Source organism: Lactuca saligna, chromosome 7, assembly GCF_052625555.1.
Source record: "Lactuca saligna cultivar CGN05327 chromosome 7, ASM5262555v1, whole genome shotgun sequence".
Classification (NCBI taxonomy): Eukaryota; Viridiplantae; Streptophyta; class Magnoliopsida; order Asterales; family Asteraceae; genus Lactuca; species Lactuca saligna.
In genome coordinates this window covers 11,227,544-11,244,502 of record NC_136423.1, presented here as the reverse complement: position 1 = coordinate 11,244,502, position 16,959 = coordinate 11,227,544, and the positions used below count along the sequence as shown (strand labels likewise).

The 16,959-nt window shown below is 35.6% G+C and overlaps 1 protein-coding gene across 1 annotated transcript; it reads left to right on the top strand.

Annotated features, from left to right (window-relative positions):
* Positions 1 to 8,079: 8,079 nt before the first annotated feature.
* LOC145004439 (RGG repeats nuclear RNA binding protein A-like) lies at positions 8,080 to 10,985 on the top strand. The gene is made up of 7 exons (XM_078963357.1): positions 8,080 to 8,509; positions 8,999 to 9,329; positions 9,623 to 9,688; positions 9,789 to 9,921; positions 10,018 to 10,176; positions 10,271 to 10,327; positions 10,461 to 10,985. The coding sequence occupies exons 1-7, from the start codon at positions 8,320 to 8,322 to the stop codon at positions 10,674 to 10,676; spliced, it is 1,152 nt and encodes a 383-aa protein (XP_078819483.1). The 5' UTR covers positions 8,080 to 8,319; the 3' UTR covers positions 10,677 to 10,985.
* Positions 10,986 to 16,959: the final 5,974 nt, after the last annotated feature.

Sequence of the window (16,959 nt, the reverse complement as noted above, 5' to 3'; positions counted from 1 at the left end):
ATAAATTTATTTCATTATGTAACAACCCGTTATTTTTCAAGTCAATAAAAGTCAAACTTGCCAAATAAAAGTCAATCAAATTTATAAGGTTTAAATATAATTTAATATCTAGAAATATTTTATTATATAAATGTTTTAAATATTTGGGAATAAAAACACTTAGAACGAAAACCCTAAATGGATCCATGTGAACCGAAAACTCCAACTGGAAACCCTCGCATAGGCCACCATCCGAAAACAGATTTCAATCAGCACCGAAAACCTCACCTATATATATATATATATATATATATATATATATATATATATATATATATATATATATATATATATATATTCAGCCGCAAAAATACTTCATTTCTCACTTTCCAAACCGAAAGTCCCCTCAAATTACTCTCAAAACTCATCCAAAAATCCTATCAACTATCATACGAAATCATCACATCCTTAAGGGATTTTACTCAGATCTTCATAATTTCTCCAAGAACAATCTTCTAATCTTCAAGACCACCGAAAACACCCAAGCTTACACCGAAAACCCCCAGGAACACTGAAAACGCCAAGAAACCCCCTCAATTAATTCCTAACATATTTTGTAAATATTTATTACATAATTAAGTGTTGCCTAACACATTAAATTATTATTTATTATTTAAATTAATAATAATATCTTATTAATTTAAATACAATATCGTGTATAATTATTATTAGGATACGACTACTTACGTAGGCTTTAACCCGATGATCATCGATACCACTTCGTATCTAGACGAGAACGCACATTCGAGGTGAGTTCATACCATACATTTTCACTATTTTTCAATGTTTTAAGGAGGGAATAAAAGTAAAACATAAGGGATCTTGTGTTAACATTCAAACAACTTCAAACCGTTTCAAGCTATTTTTAAACTGTTTCAAGTTAATCTAAAGGGATAATGACTTAGGAAATCATCAAAGTTTCAAATTGTTCAAAAAACACCATTCAAGTGTTACATATTCAAAAAACACCATCAAACTAAGACATATATTCAAAAAACACCAACGAAATACATATTCTATTAAAAAAACACCATCCTTATGGTTTGAAGTAACTTACATCTTTAGCCCCTAACTTTTTTTTTTCTTAACTCGAACGGTCCCTAGTGTTTATATTTATTTTGCCTTCGGATAATAATCGAGTTAAAAGACTAATATAACCTCATTAGTTTCATTTATCATTTATTTTTTATTACTTGTTAATTATTTATACAATTAATATATTTATAATAATAATAATAATCTTAATAATAATAATAATAACATAAATTATATAAATAATTAATAATTATTAAAAATAATCTTAAATGAAAGTAATAAGGGTATATTAGTCTTTTAACTTATGGTCTAAAGTCGAAACAAATTTAAACTAAAGGGACCGTCTGAGTTAAAAAAAAGTTAGAGACTAAATATGTAAGTTAGCTCAAACCATAGAGATGATGTTTTTTAAACAGACCATCTACTTCGTTAGTGTTTTTTGAACATATGTCTTAGTTTGATGATGTTTTTTAAACATGTAATACCTTAATGGTTTTTTTTGAACGAATTTGAAACTTCGATGGTCTTTAAATCATTTCCCCTAATCTAAATTTTTTCAACTGTCAATTTTACCGATATATATATATATATATATATATATATATATATATATATATATATATATATATATTAATTTTAAAAAATCTACGAGTTTTAAAGTCGAAAAAATTGACAACAATAGTCATCATTATTCTTTGTTTCCAACGAAAGAGAAAAAAGAAAAACAAAAATGACAATTTTAGCTACAATTTTAACATATGACTAGTATGCGTTATTTTATTTTATTATTTTTTTTTGGGTAAATTACATCATTCGTCCCTTGTGCATGTGTCAGAAAGCACGTTTAGTCCCTATTTTAAAAAATTAACTCGGACCGTCCCTCGTTTGATTTAACCTTGCACGCTTCATCCCTTAAAAAAGATTTTGTTGCGAATTTAGTCCGTGCTAAATTTTAAAAGACCATAATGCCCTTCTAGTTTTATTTTTTAATTAATTTAATGTTTTTATTATGATTTAGAAATTAAATAACAATAAATTCCCCCCTTCTTCGTTTTCCCCAACCCATTCATTATTACTGATCGGAAACAAACCCTGAAAACCTAAACTGTGATTTTTGGTTAACCCTCCTTTTTCTCCCACCACCGTCGTCGAATCCACGCCACCTTAATCCCTTCCAAGAGCCACTTGAACCACCGCTGACTGCCACGCCTCCGAATTCCCTCATCACGGAAATCAATGGATCTAGTAAGACGTAATGGAGGTTTGATTTTGCGAAACAGACAAACATGAATTGGGGTTTTTCTGGATCGTTAGGTTCCGAAGAGCCCTTTATTTCTCCTCATTGCACATGTGATTATAGGTTTACCGGACTGAAATCCATTCAGATGTACATAGGGAAAACATGTTTTCAAAGGAAAGGAGTTCTCTAGAGAAATTAGATAAAAAATGAAGGAATTTGGGAGGAGAAATTGATGAGAGTGCGTCATAGCTGTCATCGATTCTTGAATGGAGTGTTAAGTATTTTGATATTCGATTGATTTCTGTGAGAAAAATGCCACCATTTGTGGCCTTCGCTACTTTGGAAAGGAGAGGTTGAATGTCAATGTTGAAGGCTCCAAAACGCCAGTTACACACATTGCAGAAGTCATCGGCGGAGTTTCAGATTGAGGGTTTACAATTGAGGCATTGACGATGATTGGTGGTGGTGTTGGAGGAATAAGTCAGGTGCACTGGTGACATTTTAAACAACAACAGAGGTGATTTAAGGGTGAACGAAGATGGTAGCAAGTGGTATAAGGCGGCGATGGTGATTTGGTTTAGTGATGAAGTTCTGCGAAGTAGATGAGAATCGGGAAGAAAGGAAGTAGCGTAAAGACGGGTGGGGATTTTTTGTTTAACTGGTTTGTAGATCATGGTAGTGGTAGGATAAGGGGTTGAAGATTTTGCGTCCGACCACAATCTTCCTCATATCCTCTCATCTCCCTTCTTCGTTTAACTTATTTGTAGATCAAGTGTATGGATTTGGGTTTGATTTTAGGGTTTAATTCTAGTTCTTGTTGGAGATGAATGGTCGTGTTTGCCAGAGTTGGATTGTGGCCTGAGGTGATAGGTGGCCGAAGGTGGCTGGTGGTCGGAAGTGACCGGTGGTAGGAGGTGGTTAATGATCGGAGGGGTTAAAGGGAAATTTTATTTTCTAAAAGTTATAATTAAAAAAAAGTAGATAAATTATAAACAAATGAAAATAAATGAAAAAGAAAAAGAAAAGGGCAAGATAGTCATTTTATGTATGCGAGGGACGAAACATGTACCTTTTAACGATACGAGGGACGGTCCGAGTTAATTTTTGAAAATAGGGACTAAACATGCTTTCTGGCATATACACGAGGGATGATTTGTGTAATTTACCCTTTTTTTTTCTTTTTGAAGCTTAATAACTCTTTCATATGAATTCCGTTTTAGTTGATATTTTTATTGTGTTCTTTGTAACAAAGTTTTTTCATAAATATATTACACTTTAAATTTGGATTTCGAAAAATCATACATTTTTAGCTTAAAAGTAGGCTAGTCGGTGAAAAAAATATATAAAAAAATAACTTTAAACATTCATAACTCTTTTATAGAAACTCCGTTTACTTATATTTTTTCTTTGTGTTTTTGTAACATATGTTCTCCATGGATATATTGCACACCAAATTTGGATGTCGAGAAGTCATATGTTTTTAACTCCATAATAGGCTGTGAAAATATGAAAAAAAAAAAAAAAAAAAAAACTTCGAACATTCATAACTCTTTAATATGAATTCCATTTTAAATGATTTTTTTTTTCATTGTGTTATTTGTAACAATGGATTTCCATAGACATCACACTCCCAATTTGACATGAAAATATCTAAATGAAATGATAAGTCACTGGTGAAGTGATAATTTTTATTAAATATATGAATTTTAGTGTACATTTTTCGTAGTCAAATTGACATGACAAATCCTAAATGAAATGACAAGTCACTAGTTATGAAAATCAAAATCCATATTGCTAAAATCCATATGTTTAGAGGATGATACATTATAATATAAAGTTTACTAAAAAATCATCAAACATATTCTTTTATTTTTTGACGACTTTCTTCAAACGATCTGATGGAAGGACACATAAATTTGGTGGTTGTCGAGACCACTAAATAAAAAACCCAATTACATCGCAATACAAAAATAGATTGTAGTAGCTGTAATAAGGATCAAATTCATATGTATTTGCTCAAATCATTTCTATATATTCAATTTTTACAAAACAACATATAGAAAGATAAGAGGTTTTATCAAAATGCTAAATGCGATAAAAACTAATTTATAAAAAATGACTAAAAAATATAAAATCTATAAAACAAAACAATTCAAATATCAGGTAATCACAAGTTCAAATTGTTGAATAGTTATTATAATTTTATGGTGTGACGAGTTTGATAGATTCTATTTTGTCTATAACAATTCAAAAACTTTAATTACCTATACCATTTTTATAAAGTACAAATGTTAGAAAACCTCATAACACACATTCTTAATCAAAGTTATAAAACAAATAAGCATTTGGTTCACGAAAGTTAACTGATATTATGGTTTAAGATTCACTAAATTTAAGAGGAGTTGAAAAGCACAATCATGTTAGATAATGCATTTATATGGTTTAAAATGAAATGAAACACATACATAAAAACCATTAGTTAATTAATTTGAAGATCCATTATTTAATAAAAAAATTAACCAATTATTTATCATTCATACATTTAATCTCATGATTAAAAACACAAAAAATATATAAATATCCAAAAAGAAAATGCATTCACATAATACCAATAAAAGCTCATATAAAATTACTTATAATCAATTAATTGTTTTATAGATCCACCAAACATTGAAAATAAAGATTAACTATTCATAATAATAAAAATATAGAAATATATATAATACCGATTACGAAACAAAGATGATAAAGTTTATTGAAATTGTCGCTTCTTGTTGCTCAAATAATTTAACCCCACAACCAAAATATCAATACAAAAATTAACCTAACTTAATCTACTTTTAAAAATAGTGGGATTACATAAATTAATAAAATCATGATAATACATGAAGTAATATTAATAAGAATATTGTTCCAAAAATAAGCTAAGAGAAAGAGTAAATTACTGAAATCTTCGCTATTGTTTGGTTAAAATTGAATTGGTCTCTAATTTCTTTTTTGTACTCAGATCATTCCTGTGGTTTGACTTTGTTGCGCTTTTTGTCCCTATGGTTTTGCTCAAAATTGCACATTTGGTCCCTAATTTTATGTATGCAAGGTAAGAAAAACATAACAAAATCAAACCACATGGATGATCCGAGTGCAAAAAAAAGTTAGGGACCAAACGTATAATTTTGACAAAATCATAGGACGATTTAATTTACGCTAAGAAAAAAATAAAGAAAGAAAAGACTTAGGCCCTGTTTGTTTACCTCTTAATTGAAAAATTAAGACGTAACCTCTTAAAAATTTAGATATATCTTGTTTGATAGCTTCTTATTTTTTGACTCTTAATCTTTTAAAATGCTCTTAATATTTCAGATATAAGGTAGAGTCTGAAAAAAAAATAAGAGAGGCGTGTTCCTATTTTGCCCACCGCTCCAGTCTTCTCGTTCTATTTCTCACGGGTTACTTTTCCTTACCACACACATGTCTCCAACAAAACGACGACATCTTCTACTTGCCGCTTTGTGAGACCCACCTCCGACCTCCACCCTCATCCATCGCCAACGCCACAGGCTGCTCTGCAGCGAACCCAACTCTTTCCCTATTCTTGTTTTCCTTCACTCGACACAACTTGTATTCTCCCTTCCATTGCTGGTCAGACCTGTCAAACCCTCCAACACCGTCGACGCCTCTGCCATCGCTTCCGGCAGCCCCGCCGCCAACGACGCCCTTCAGTTCCGTGACATCTCGTCGAGAACAACATTTAGGTAAAAAAAGTTTTTTTGTTCCTTTAAATCTCATCGAAATTTGTTTCGTGAAATCTCTCAAAATTTGATCTCTATCATTGTTTGTTTGATCATATCGATTGTTTATTGATGAATTTGATTTCCATTATATGTTATTGAACGACTGATTATAAAAAATAATGTGTATACTAATCGTTATTGTGATCATTATTGGTGGTGTGATTTAGGAATATGGAAATTATGATTGCAGGAAACACTCCTGAACTTGCTACTTTGCAATTATCTCCATTACAATTTGTATGACCAAATAGAGAAGCTGAGATCAAAGGCACCACCACATTTTCGAAGTTCATTCAAATCAACAACTGTTTAGGTTAACTTTTTGCTGAGAAAATATTGATAGAAACATATTTTTTGCAGTAGCAAAAAATAGAAATGTATTTTATTTGGCTACTGTATGATATTTATGTTTCCATGGGTATGATATTTACGTTTCCATTAATTGAAAGAAACAAATTTGGAAGAATTTATGTTTAATTTGGTTATATCGTATGATGTTTATGCTTCCATTAATTGAAGAAGTGAATTTGGAAGAACTTATGTTTAATTCGGTTATTGCATGATCATTTGTAGTTTTAATCAATTATGCATTTATCATTTAGCACAATACAAAACTAAGCAAGGGTAAAATGGTCATTTTTATTATTCAGGTTACAATTCAGAGGTTCCAACCAAACAAAATGTTAAAAATTAAGATCTTAAAAATTCAGATCCTCTTAGAAATTCAGATCTCTTAAAAATTCAGATCCTGCCAAACAGCCCCTTAGAAGGACTACGCGCACCGTCAACCCATTCTCTCTTTTGCTCCTTTTCTTCTTTTTGTTTAGTCTACCCTTACCAACCAAGCAACCAACACACAATTGGCCTTTAGAGTTGGGATGTGCTAATTAATCACCAAAACGAGCTTATTTTGTTTGCTAATGCGTTTCTTTCGTTTGCTGCCCAAATTAAATATGACGGTGGGCTTTTTAATTGCATTTTGGGCTGCCAAGGTCGGCTGCTGGACAGCCCATGCACTGTTGTTCAAGAAGCCATAATTTGGACCAAAAGTCTCCCAAATCCACTCATTTTCGGTGAGATTGAAGTTTAACGACTTAAGAGGACATCTGTAAATTTTAGCTTGATTAGACAACATTTGCCCCTCTATCCGATTGCTTGAAGAAAGTTGTGAATGTTGTTAAAAATCTGAAAATTTATTTATATCCTTTTGATTTTTCTTGTTGCTCACGGATTTCGTTACGATACTTCAATTGTTGTTGTAAGACCTTCAATATGGCTTTAACGATGCTCTAAAATATCATCTTGCTTGTACGAAATTACACACAATTACCTTAAATGAGCAAAAATACTCCAAAATAATAAATCCAACGTTTTAATGCAAAAAAAAAATATTAAAAATGTTAAAACTAAAATCAAATACATACTAAAAAATGTTAAAACTAAAATCAAATACATACTAAAATTAATACAAAAATTCAAGTTATCAACCACCGTGCAGAGCAACAACATCACAATCCCCCCACCTTCATCTCTTTCTATTCCTTTATTTGTCATTACACACATAGACACCTCACCACCTCTCTCCATTGTTGGTATTTTAACAGGAACAAAAACATGATCCAAAATTGTATTCATAAGTAATTATTTTATCCATTTAAGTTTTCGATTAGGAAAATTTTAAACCATAATTTTGGAGTTTATACCCTTCAAAGTCAAACATTCGGAGTTTAAGCCATAAACCCCCCCCTCCCCCCCCCCCCCCCCCCCCCCCCCAAAAAAAAAAAAAAAAAAGAAAAGAAAAAGTTAAGAGATCTTTTAAACAAAAACAAATAACTTTAATGACATTTTCGATAAAAAAAAACCCAGTGTGAAACATATAGAGGCAGATGGGCTTGAAATGTAAATACGTCCACAAGACGCCAATTTGCACGTACGAGCTCCCTGAACAGAGATAAATTGGGATTTTCAGATTAGGTTCACTTCATTTTCCTTTCTAAACATCTTCACTTCACTTCATTGCGGCTAGGGTTTCACCAAACCTTTTTTTTTTATCTCATCCACTCCTACTCAAAAGGTTCTAGGGTTCTTGTGAGTTAATTTAATTTAGATCCCAATTAGACATGACGAATTCGAACTGGAGATAGGATTTTTGCTGTTGCAAAAGACTCAACTTTTTTATCAAAGGGCTCTCTACCATCACAGTAAAGGGAAAAAATGGCGACCGCGAACCCTTTCGATTTGCTCGGAGATGACGACAACGACGACCCTTCACTTCTTGTGCAAAAGATCGTATCTGCACCGGTAAAGAAAGCTCAAACCGCTCCTCTCGCCGGTAAAACGGCTGCGCAGCCGGTTAAGCCTTCTGCTAAGCTTCCTTCCAAGCCTCTCCCTCCAGCTCAGGCCGGTATGTATTCGAGTGTTTCTTTATTTTATATGCATTCATTTAGGATATTAACTTGATATTTGGTTTTACTTCAATTCCATTTTGTTATATGATACATTGAATGTGCTTGTGAGTTACTGGATTAATTGGTTTGTGCTTACAATGAACAAGATTGAAAAATGACCTCTTTCATTATTCCATCAGCCAAATGCAAGAAACACAACTATTTTTAAATATTTACATACTACATACTTCCATTTCTTTTCATGAAAGCATTGCACTTTCATTTTTTTTCTTACTTACACATTGTATGATAAAAACTCTATCCAACTATGGCATCCTAATTCAATTTTTTACTTATCAGGTCACTATACTATAAAGTCGGTAGGTTTTTCAGAATACAATTTTGTAGTAGGGAAAATTGAATGTGGGATGCTATAATAAACAAATGAATGAAATCATATTGCTATTTTTTGTATTTACTCTTTTATTTCATTTGGTTTTGAGCAGTGAAAGAGGCCAAAAATGAAGGGTTGCGCGGCGGCCGTGGTGGTGGTGGTCGTGGTGGCCGAGGGTATGGCCGTGGTCGTGGTGGTGGTGGCGGATTCAACAGAGATTCAGGCAGCAATGAGAATTCATTTGGCAGCCGAGGATTTTCTGGTGATCAAGGTGCTGTTGAGGAGTCTGATGGTGGGAAAGGTTATGAGAGAAGTGGTGGTGGTTATGGTGCTCCTCGTGGTGGTTTCCGTGGTGGTCGCCGTGGCGGTTTCAGTAACGGAGATTCAGAGGATGGCGACCGCCCACGTCGGCCATATGAACGCCGTAGCGGGACAGGGCGTGGGTAAGTGTTTCATTTTTCAAATCTGTTTGATATATTTTTACTCTTCCTTAAGGAGTCGCAAGATTCCATGGAATTAGGCCGGAATTGGAATTCAATTCCATTCCAACTTGCAAATGAGTATGAATTGTTGGATTTGGCCGGGATAGGAATTCAATTCCATTCCAATCCCACATTCGGTTGCAATTGAGTACAGAGTTCATTTTCATTGGAGTTCCCAAAATCGTTTGCTGATATTAAATTCCCAACATCTCCTTGTTGAAATTACTCAAATACCCTTTTCATCTCATGTATAGGAATGAGTTCAAACGCGAGGGAGCTGGTCGTGGGAACTGGGGAACGCAGGCTGACGAGATTACTCAGTATTATTTTACACTTCCCATTTAATTTCTAAATCCCTCAGTTTATACTTTTCAATATTCTTTGCTTTCAATTAGTAATCCTTATTATATTTGTTCACAGGGAGACTGAAGAAGTGGTGGTTGAAGGGGAGAAAACTGTGGGCTCTGATAAACCATTGGCTGAAGAAGAGGCAACAAATGAGAAAAAAGAGAATGCTGCAAATGAAACTGAGGATAAGGAGCCTGAGGATAAGGTGATTGATTATTTCTTGTCCCAACAATGAGAATTAATAATTCTAATAATAATAATAATAATAATAATCATATTTCTGTTCAAATTTTGAATTCAGGAGATGACTCTAGAAGAATATCAGAAGGTTCTGGAAGAGAAGAGGAAAGCTCTGGAGGCACTTAAAACTGAGGAAAGGAAGGTGGAAGTTGACAAAGAGCTTGCTGCCATGCAACAGCTTTCCAATAAAAAGGCCAGCGATGACATCTTTGTGAAATTGGTGATAATTGCTTAAATGTCTATTTAAGTTCACATTCTCTACTCATGACATTAATTTCATTTGCTTAAATGGTTTGTTTGATCTAATTTAATAGGGAACTGACAAAGATAAGCGTAAAGAGATTGCTGATAAGGAAGAGAAAGCTAAGAAGGTAACATGTTACTTCTTATGAAGTCCTAACTATGTACAGATTTTGGCTCATTCATTTTTTTTCCTTCCAATTTCTCAAGTGTAGAAAAGTTGTTGCTTTGTTCTGTATGCTGATTTGGTTTTGGTTTTTGCAGTCATTGAGCATCAATGAGTTCTTGAAACCAGCTTCAGGTGAAAAATACTACACTCCAGGTGGCCGTGGGCGGGGACGTGGTGGCCCTAGAGGTGGAGGTGGTGGTCGTTACAACCAAGGTGGTGGTGGTGGTGGTGGTGGTGGTTCAATGAGCTATGCCCCTGTGGCACCAAAAATAGAAGATCCGAGCCACTTTCCTACTTTAGGTGGCAAGTGAAGTGAGAGTCTCTTTTCTTGCTTTATTCCTGTCATCATCTTTTCGCGACACTTTTAGAATGGCCGAGAGCATACTAGAATAATGGAGTTCTATGTATCCGAGAACAGTCTCAGAAAGTGTAAATTTCAAATTTCTTGTGTTCCCATGTATTTGTCTATTTAGAGGTGTTGGATGTTTTTGTGTTTCCTTTCCTTTCTTTTCTTTTTTGTCTTTTATAATGTGTTTTAGAGATTTTGGATTACGGTGTTACTTAGAGATACTTGTTTTCTCATTTTTGTTATTGAATAGATTGATGGCAATTTTAACTTATGTTTAGTTTGCATGCTTATCAATGATACATGTAACTGATGTTTTTAAAATCACATCAATCAAAGTGATTATATATCAAAATGCAAGTGTTTGTGAGCTATAAAGATCAATGAGTTGCATGATTTTCGTGCAAAACATTTGACAAACTTTCTTGCAAAACATTTGACAAATTATATATATATATATATATATATATATATATATATATATATATATAGAGAGAGAGAGAGAGAGTGTTACCTTTAGGGGTGTAAACGAGCCGAGCCGAGCCCGAGCCTGATAAAGCTCGAGCTCGGCTCGTTTAATTTCAGGAAGCTCGAGCTCAAGCTCGAGCTCGGCTCATGAATAATTTAGTGGGCTCGCAAGCCTAAACGAGCCTCTATGTGTGTGTGTGTGTGTATATATATATATATATATATATATATATATATATATATATATATAGAGAGAGAGAGAGAGAGAGAGAGAGAGAGAGAGAGAGAGGCTCGTTTAAGCTCGCGAGCCCATTAATTGAAGCTCGGCTCGAGCTCATTTAATAAACGAGCCTCATATTTAGGCTCGAGCTCGGCTCGGGCTCGTTTAATTTGATCTCGAGTCGAGCTTTTAACGAGTCGATCCCGAGTAGCTCACGAGTAGCTCGGTTCACTTACACCCCTAGTTACCTACATCTCCACCTACATATATCTGTGCTCTATTCCCACCAGTAGGGATGTAAGCGAGCCAAAACCCGACCCGGACCCGGAAAACCCGAAAACCGAAATTGACGGATTATAAAACCTGAGAATCGGACCGGTATATGAGAACCGGTTCCGGGTATAGGGCAGAGTAAAGTGGGTATGGAACCGAAAATTACTAATTGGAACCTTTTTTGTGTATTAGACCCTGATGGATCCGGAAACCCGAATATATAAATGCAAAAAATTACATATTAGCTTCTCATATAAAATGGAAAAATTACATTTTATGAAAAGAAAAAAAAAATAGTTTTGTTTTTTGGCAACCAACTACTGATTTATAATATTTTTTGGGGGCCGCAATTTATAATTTATATGGAATGCAATTTATATATATTTTTTCTTTACTGCAAAGTGCAAACGGTAGAAACAAAAAAAAATGGCAAGTTTTTTTTTGGGCAGCTTTCGTAATATAACATGTTTTTTTTTTTTGGATGAGTCCACCACATGGAATTGGATCGCACGAATTGATGTGCTAATGTGTTAACTGTCATCATAATAAGCATTACTAAAAAGCTTTATACTAAATAAATAATTAGCAACATTACATAATTGGATTTCATATATGTTATAATAAAAACAAACGAGATTGACAATAAATACAAGTCACAAGCATGTGACAAGTGTATTGATATTGAATTCAAACTTGAAAGGTGTGAGTCAATTTTCTTGAATTGGGAAGAAACGGGAATCTTGGGTTTTCTTCTATAAATTTTGGTTTAGTTCGTACTTTCAATGGAAAATAAGTTCCATAATAAACCCGTTTCCTATACCGATTCCACATTAAACCCGGTTTCAGTTTTTTAAACTTGACCTGGTCCATTAAACTCGGTTTCGGTTTTTTTAAACAAAACTGGTTCAAAAACCCGGATTAACCGGACCCGTTGGACCCATACCCGAATATACTCGGAACCCGGATAAGAGTAATTTTGAAACCCAATACCCGGACCTTTTAATCATTTTCCGGTTATACCGGTTCCGGTCCGGTTTTCCGGTTTTATAACTCATCCCTACCCACCAGCACCTATTTTCACAATGGAAGCTGGACCACCACTGACCACCGAACCACCACTACCGGAGTCACCGGACCACCGTCGTCAGAGTAATCAGATCATTGTCAGAGTCACCGGAACGCCATCCGAATCATTTGTCGTTGCCTCTCCACTTTCCCAAGGTTTTTTACCATACCCCTTCGTCTCTACTCCTTCAACCATCAGAAACAACCTCTATTGTGACTGTAACATCCAGATTCCCAGGTATATTATTTTACTCATTTATTTTGGATTTGTGTAGGGACTTGACGAGTTGGTGCTTAGACTCGCCGAGTAGGGTCGCAGATTCTCATCCGGGTCATGACTGGACTCGGCGAGTCCACGCTGTTTAATGAAACCCTAATTTCCTGGGTTTGCGACCTATTTAAAGGCCCTTAGGGCCGTCATTTGCAGCTACCAAACCCAGAGAGAAACCCTAAAAGAGCTAGAGCGATTGTGAGAGGAAAGGAGCCATTTCTTGATCTTTGTAGTTGATTCTTGCAAGAAGGAGGTGTTTCTAGCTTAGAGGATACCAAGGACGTGGTGCATCTGTGGATTTAGAGCAAAAGACTTCATCTTTTTAAGGTACTATATCGCCCCTTTATCTGTTTTGTTGAAGGAATCCATAGATGTAGAGTTTTCATGCCCTTTAATGGAAGAAATTACGAGAATATGGCCCCTATTCGCTTTGAGACTTCGGATCTGGACACATAGTGGTCTAAAGAGCTTATCTCAGCTTACTTTATGTTGAGCTATGGGGGTGTTGAGCTTAGGATGTTATTTTTGGGGCTAAATCACCAAGTGAAACCTCCGAGACGTCCCATGAGTGTCAAAATTCGAGCTTTACGTGTTTATCAGGCTTGGGAAGGTCAGATCTATGGATCAAAGGAACAGATCTGACCTCAGGAGGTCAATTGAGTTTGTGCATCACATGAACTCGCCGAGTCCAAGGGCAGACTCGGAGAGTAGGGTTAGGGTTTCCCGTAAATCACTCAGTGAGTAGACTTGCCGAGTTGGGGGAATAACTTAGTGAGTCAGAGAGGGATTAGAGGACTGAAGTTCAAGGCGGAACTCGCCGAGTTGACCTTGAGACTCGACGAGTTGAGTCGGGGTGGCCCCGCGATTCATGCCAGGTGTGACTCGTCGAGCAAGGGGAGAGACTCGATGTGCCAAGCGAGACTAGAGAGTTAATGGACACGTGTAGACTCGCCGAGTCGCCTAAGTGCACTCGACGAGTCCGGTTAAAGTTTGACCATTGACTTTTGTTGACTTTTAGGGTTTGGTCAACAATGGGGTCGTTGAGCCAAGAGAGGGGTAAAATGGTCTTTTACCCTTCTGATGATTCCAAGAGAGAGTTGAGTCTAGTCTCGAGAGTCATATTTATGAGAGTATTTACCTTATGTAATTAGGCGGGGGCTAGACCATATTTCTACCGAGTTAGAGATTTACCGAGATATCCAAGGTGAGTCTTCTCATTATACGTTACCTTGAGTGGTAATTAGAGTTATGTGACAGAGTTATTGTATGCTATTTATGTGATGTGTTGCACTGCATTATTTCTATGTGATTTATGCCATGTGTATCAGAGTATATCAGAGTTAGAACCGGAAGGTTCACAGAGTTAGGACCAGAGGGTCCATAGAGTTAGGGCCCAAGGGCCCACAGAGTTATAGCTTCGAGTGGCTAGTATGTGTTATGTATGGTATTTTGGGGAACTCACTAAGCTTCGTGCTTATAGTGTTTTGTGTTATGTGTTTCAGGTTTTTTTCAGATCACGGGACGACACCGGCTCGATTGTACACACCAGAGGAAAAGTTTGTTTCGAGGATCCTGGTTTATTAAGTGATTGAACAAAAGAGTCATGTATTGTAATTAAAACAAAAAAAAGAGATTTTTATGAAAAGTGTTAAAGAGATAAACTATTTTAAATGGAAAATTTGTTTTGAAAATTTCGGTGTCACAGTGACACTCTTTCAAAGCTTTCCCGATATCATTTCATTGATCACAAGAGCAAGTTTCTACCAGATCTGAAGCAGAAGATCACCATTTTCCCGATCTCGTTTCACCAAATCTGAAAAAGGCCACAATATCTGTTTTTTTGGGCCACCGCTGCCGCCTCTATCGAATACACCGACAACACTATAATCACTGTGAGTTTTTTTCCACAAAAATATTACAATTAATTTCTCATTAAAATGGAATAGAATCGAGTGAAACTATAATCATATCATCATAAACTACAATCACTGTGAGTTTTTTTCCACAGAAAAAATTATAACCACTGTGAGTTTTTTAATGATTTTTATGAACAAGTTTTATCTTCTCCTCCAGATGCTTTATGAATTGTATTTGGATCCCCTCACATTAATTTGGATTCCATGTGTGTAGTCTAAATTATTATCTTTTTTTGCCGTATATAATATCCCTTGTATTAATTTGGATGTGATTCCTATATTTGTTGGATTAGTGTCTAAGTCCATAACTATCTTGGTATGTACTTGACCCGATGGTGCATGGTCCTTTTGGGTTACCTTCACCAAAGCAACTTGATTGGAGAAATGAATAAAGAGAGAGAGGATAATATGATTTATTAATATGTTATAAGAATAATATATTAAAGGAGAAATCATATTTGTTTAATTAATATTGATCAATAATTAATTAAGAATTAGTTTTGTGATCAAATGTAATTAATTAAACTAGAGGGGCTGATTTGTAATTATGTGATAGTTACAAAATAAGGTAAGGATTATCTTATTTATATGGTGGACGAATTTAAGGTTGGAAAGCCTTAGAATTCGAGTATGATAAGGATTCAAGGATTATCTTATTGGTTGCTTAATAGATAATCAACTAGATAAGGATAATGACTGAAACCCTATCTCTACACCTATATAAACACCCCTAGGGTCATGAATTCGGGTATCCCTTCCCAAGAGGTCCTAGATACGAATTCTAACCTCTCACCTCTCTCCTTATGTAACACCGTAAATTTCAAGACAAAATTTTCATTTAAAATAATCATTTTACTCTTAGAAACACTTGTTTAAAATCTTATTCATAGTTGATTTACAAAACATAACTCCATTTTCACTTGCATAGAAAACCAGGATCCTCCAAAATATGACTCTTTCTCTGGTGTGTACAATCAAGCCGGTGCCGTCCCGTGATACTGAAAGAAACCTGAAAAAATCAAACAAAACACTGTAAGCACGAAGCTTAGTGAGTTCCCCAAAATACCACACATAACACATATTAGCCACTCGAGGCTATAACTCTGTGGGTCCGTGCACCCAAACTCTGTGAACCCTCAGGTTCTAACTCTGGGAACCTTCCGGTTCCAACTCTATAAACATGCACAGCATAAATCACATAGAAATAATGCAGTACAACACATCACGTACATATAGCATACAAATACTCTAATCACATAACTCTGGTTACCTACTCAAGGTAAAGTATAGTGAGAAGACTCACCTGGCAAGCAGGAAGCAAATATCCCCACACTTGAATCTCGAACTCGCCACCGCCTAACACGTAATGCAAATACTCTCATGAATATAACTATCGAGACAAGAATAAATCCTCTCATAAAACCCTCTTATGGTTAAAAGACTATTTTACCTCTCTCTTGGCCCAAAGGCCACATCGCTGACCAAACCCTAAAAGTCAACGGCCAACCCTTGGTCGAAATCAAAGTCCTCAGTCTAAGTCAACCCCTGACTGACCCTACTCGCCGAGTCAACCCTGTGACTCGTCGAGTTCCCATAATCAGAACTTCATTCAATCTGCGACCTAACTCGCCGAGTCCAACAACTCTGAGTCCACTCGCACTCGACTCACCGAGTAATCCCTCGACTCACCGATTCTCGGCTCAACCAGAGAATATTTGGGACTCTTCGACAAGACTTGTAGCACCTGGTTTCCGGTATGTGAATTTTATTTGAGCATTTCCCTATTTTAGCCTTGGACTCGGCGAGTCATAAGGTCCGACTCGCCGAGTAGGGACGAGATTCAGGACACGTTTAAGTTGGCGACTCAGCGAGTCCATATCCCGGACTCGGCGAGTCACCGCTGCTGGATGAAACCCTAAATTTCAAGGGTTTGCACCCTATTTAAACCCTCATTCCGCCCCAACCTCGTCCCCAGTCACCCCCATAACTCCCAACATCGCTTTTCCCTTATTTCCTTGAGAGATTGAAGTGTTTT

What these genes read in the sequence shown, in the direction of transcription:
- LOC145004439 (XM_078963357.1), top strand. Translation starts at nt 8,320, where the DNA reads ATGGCGACCGCGAACCCTTTCGATTTGCTCGGAGATGACGACAACGAC. An exon ending in TCTCCCTCCAGCTCAGGCCG is followed by an intron (nt 8,510 to 8,998) that starts GTATGTATTCGA and finishes GGTTTTGAGCAG; the next exon opens with TGAAAGAGGCCAAAAATGAA. An exon ending in CAGGCTGACGAGATTACTCA is followed by an intron (nt 9,689 to 9,788) that starts GTATTATTTTAC and finishes ATTTGTTCACAG; the next exon opens with GGAGACTGAAGAAGTGGTGG.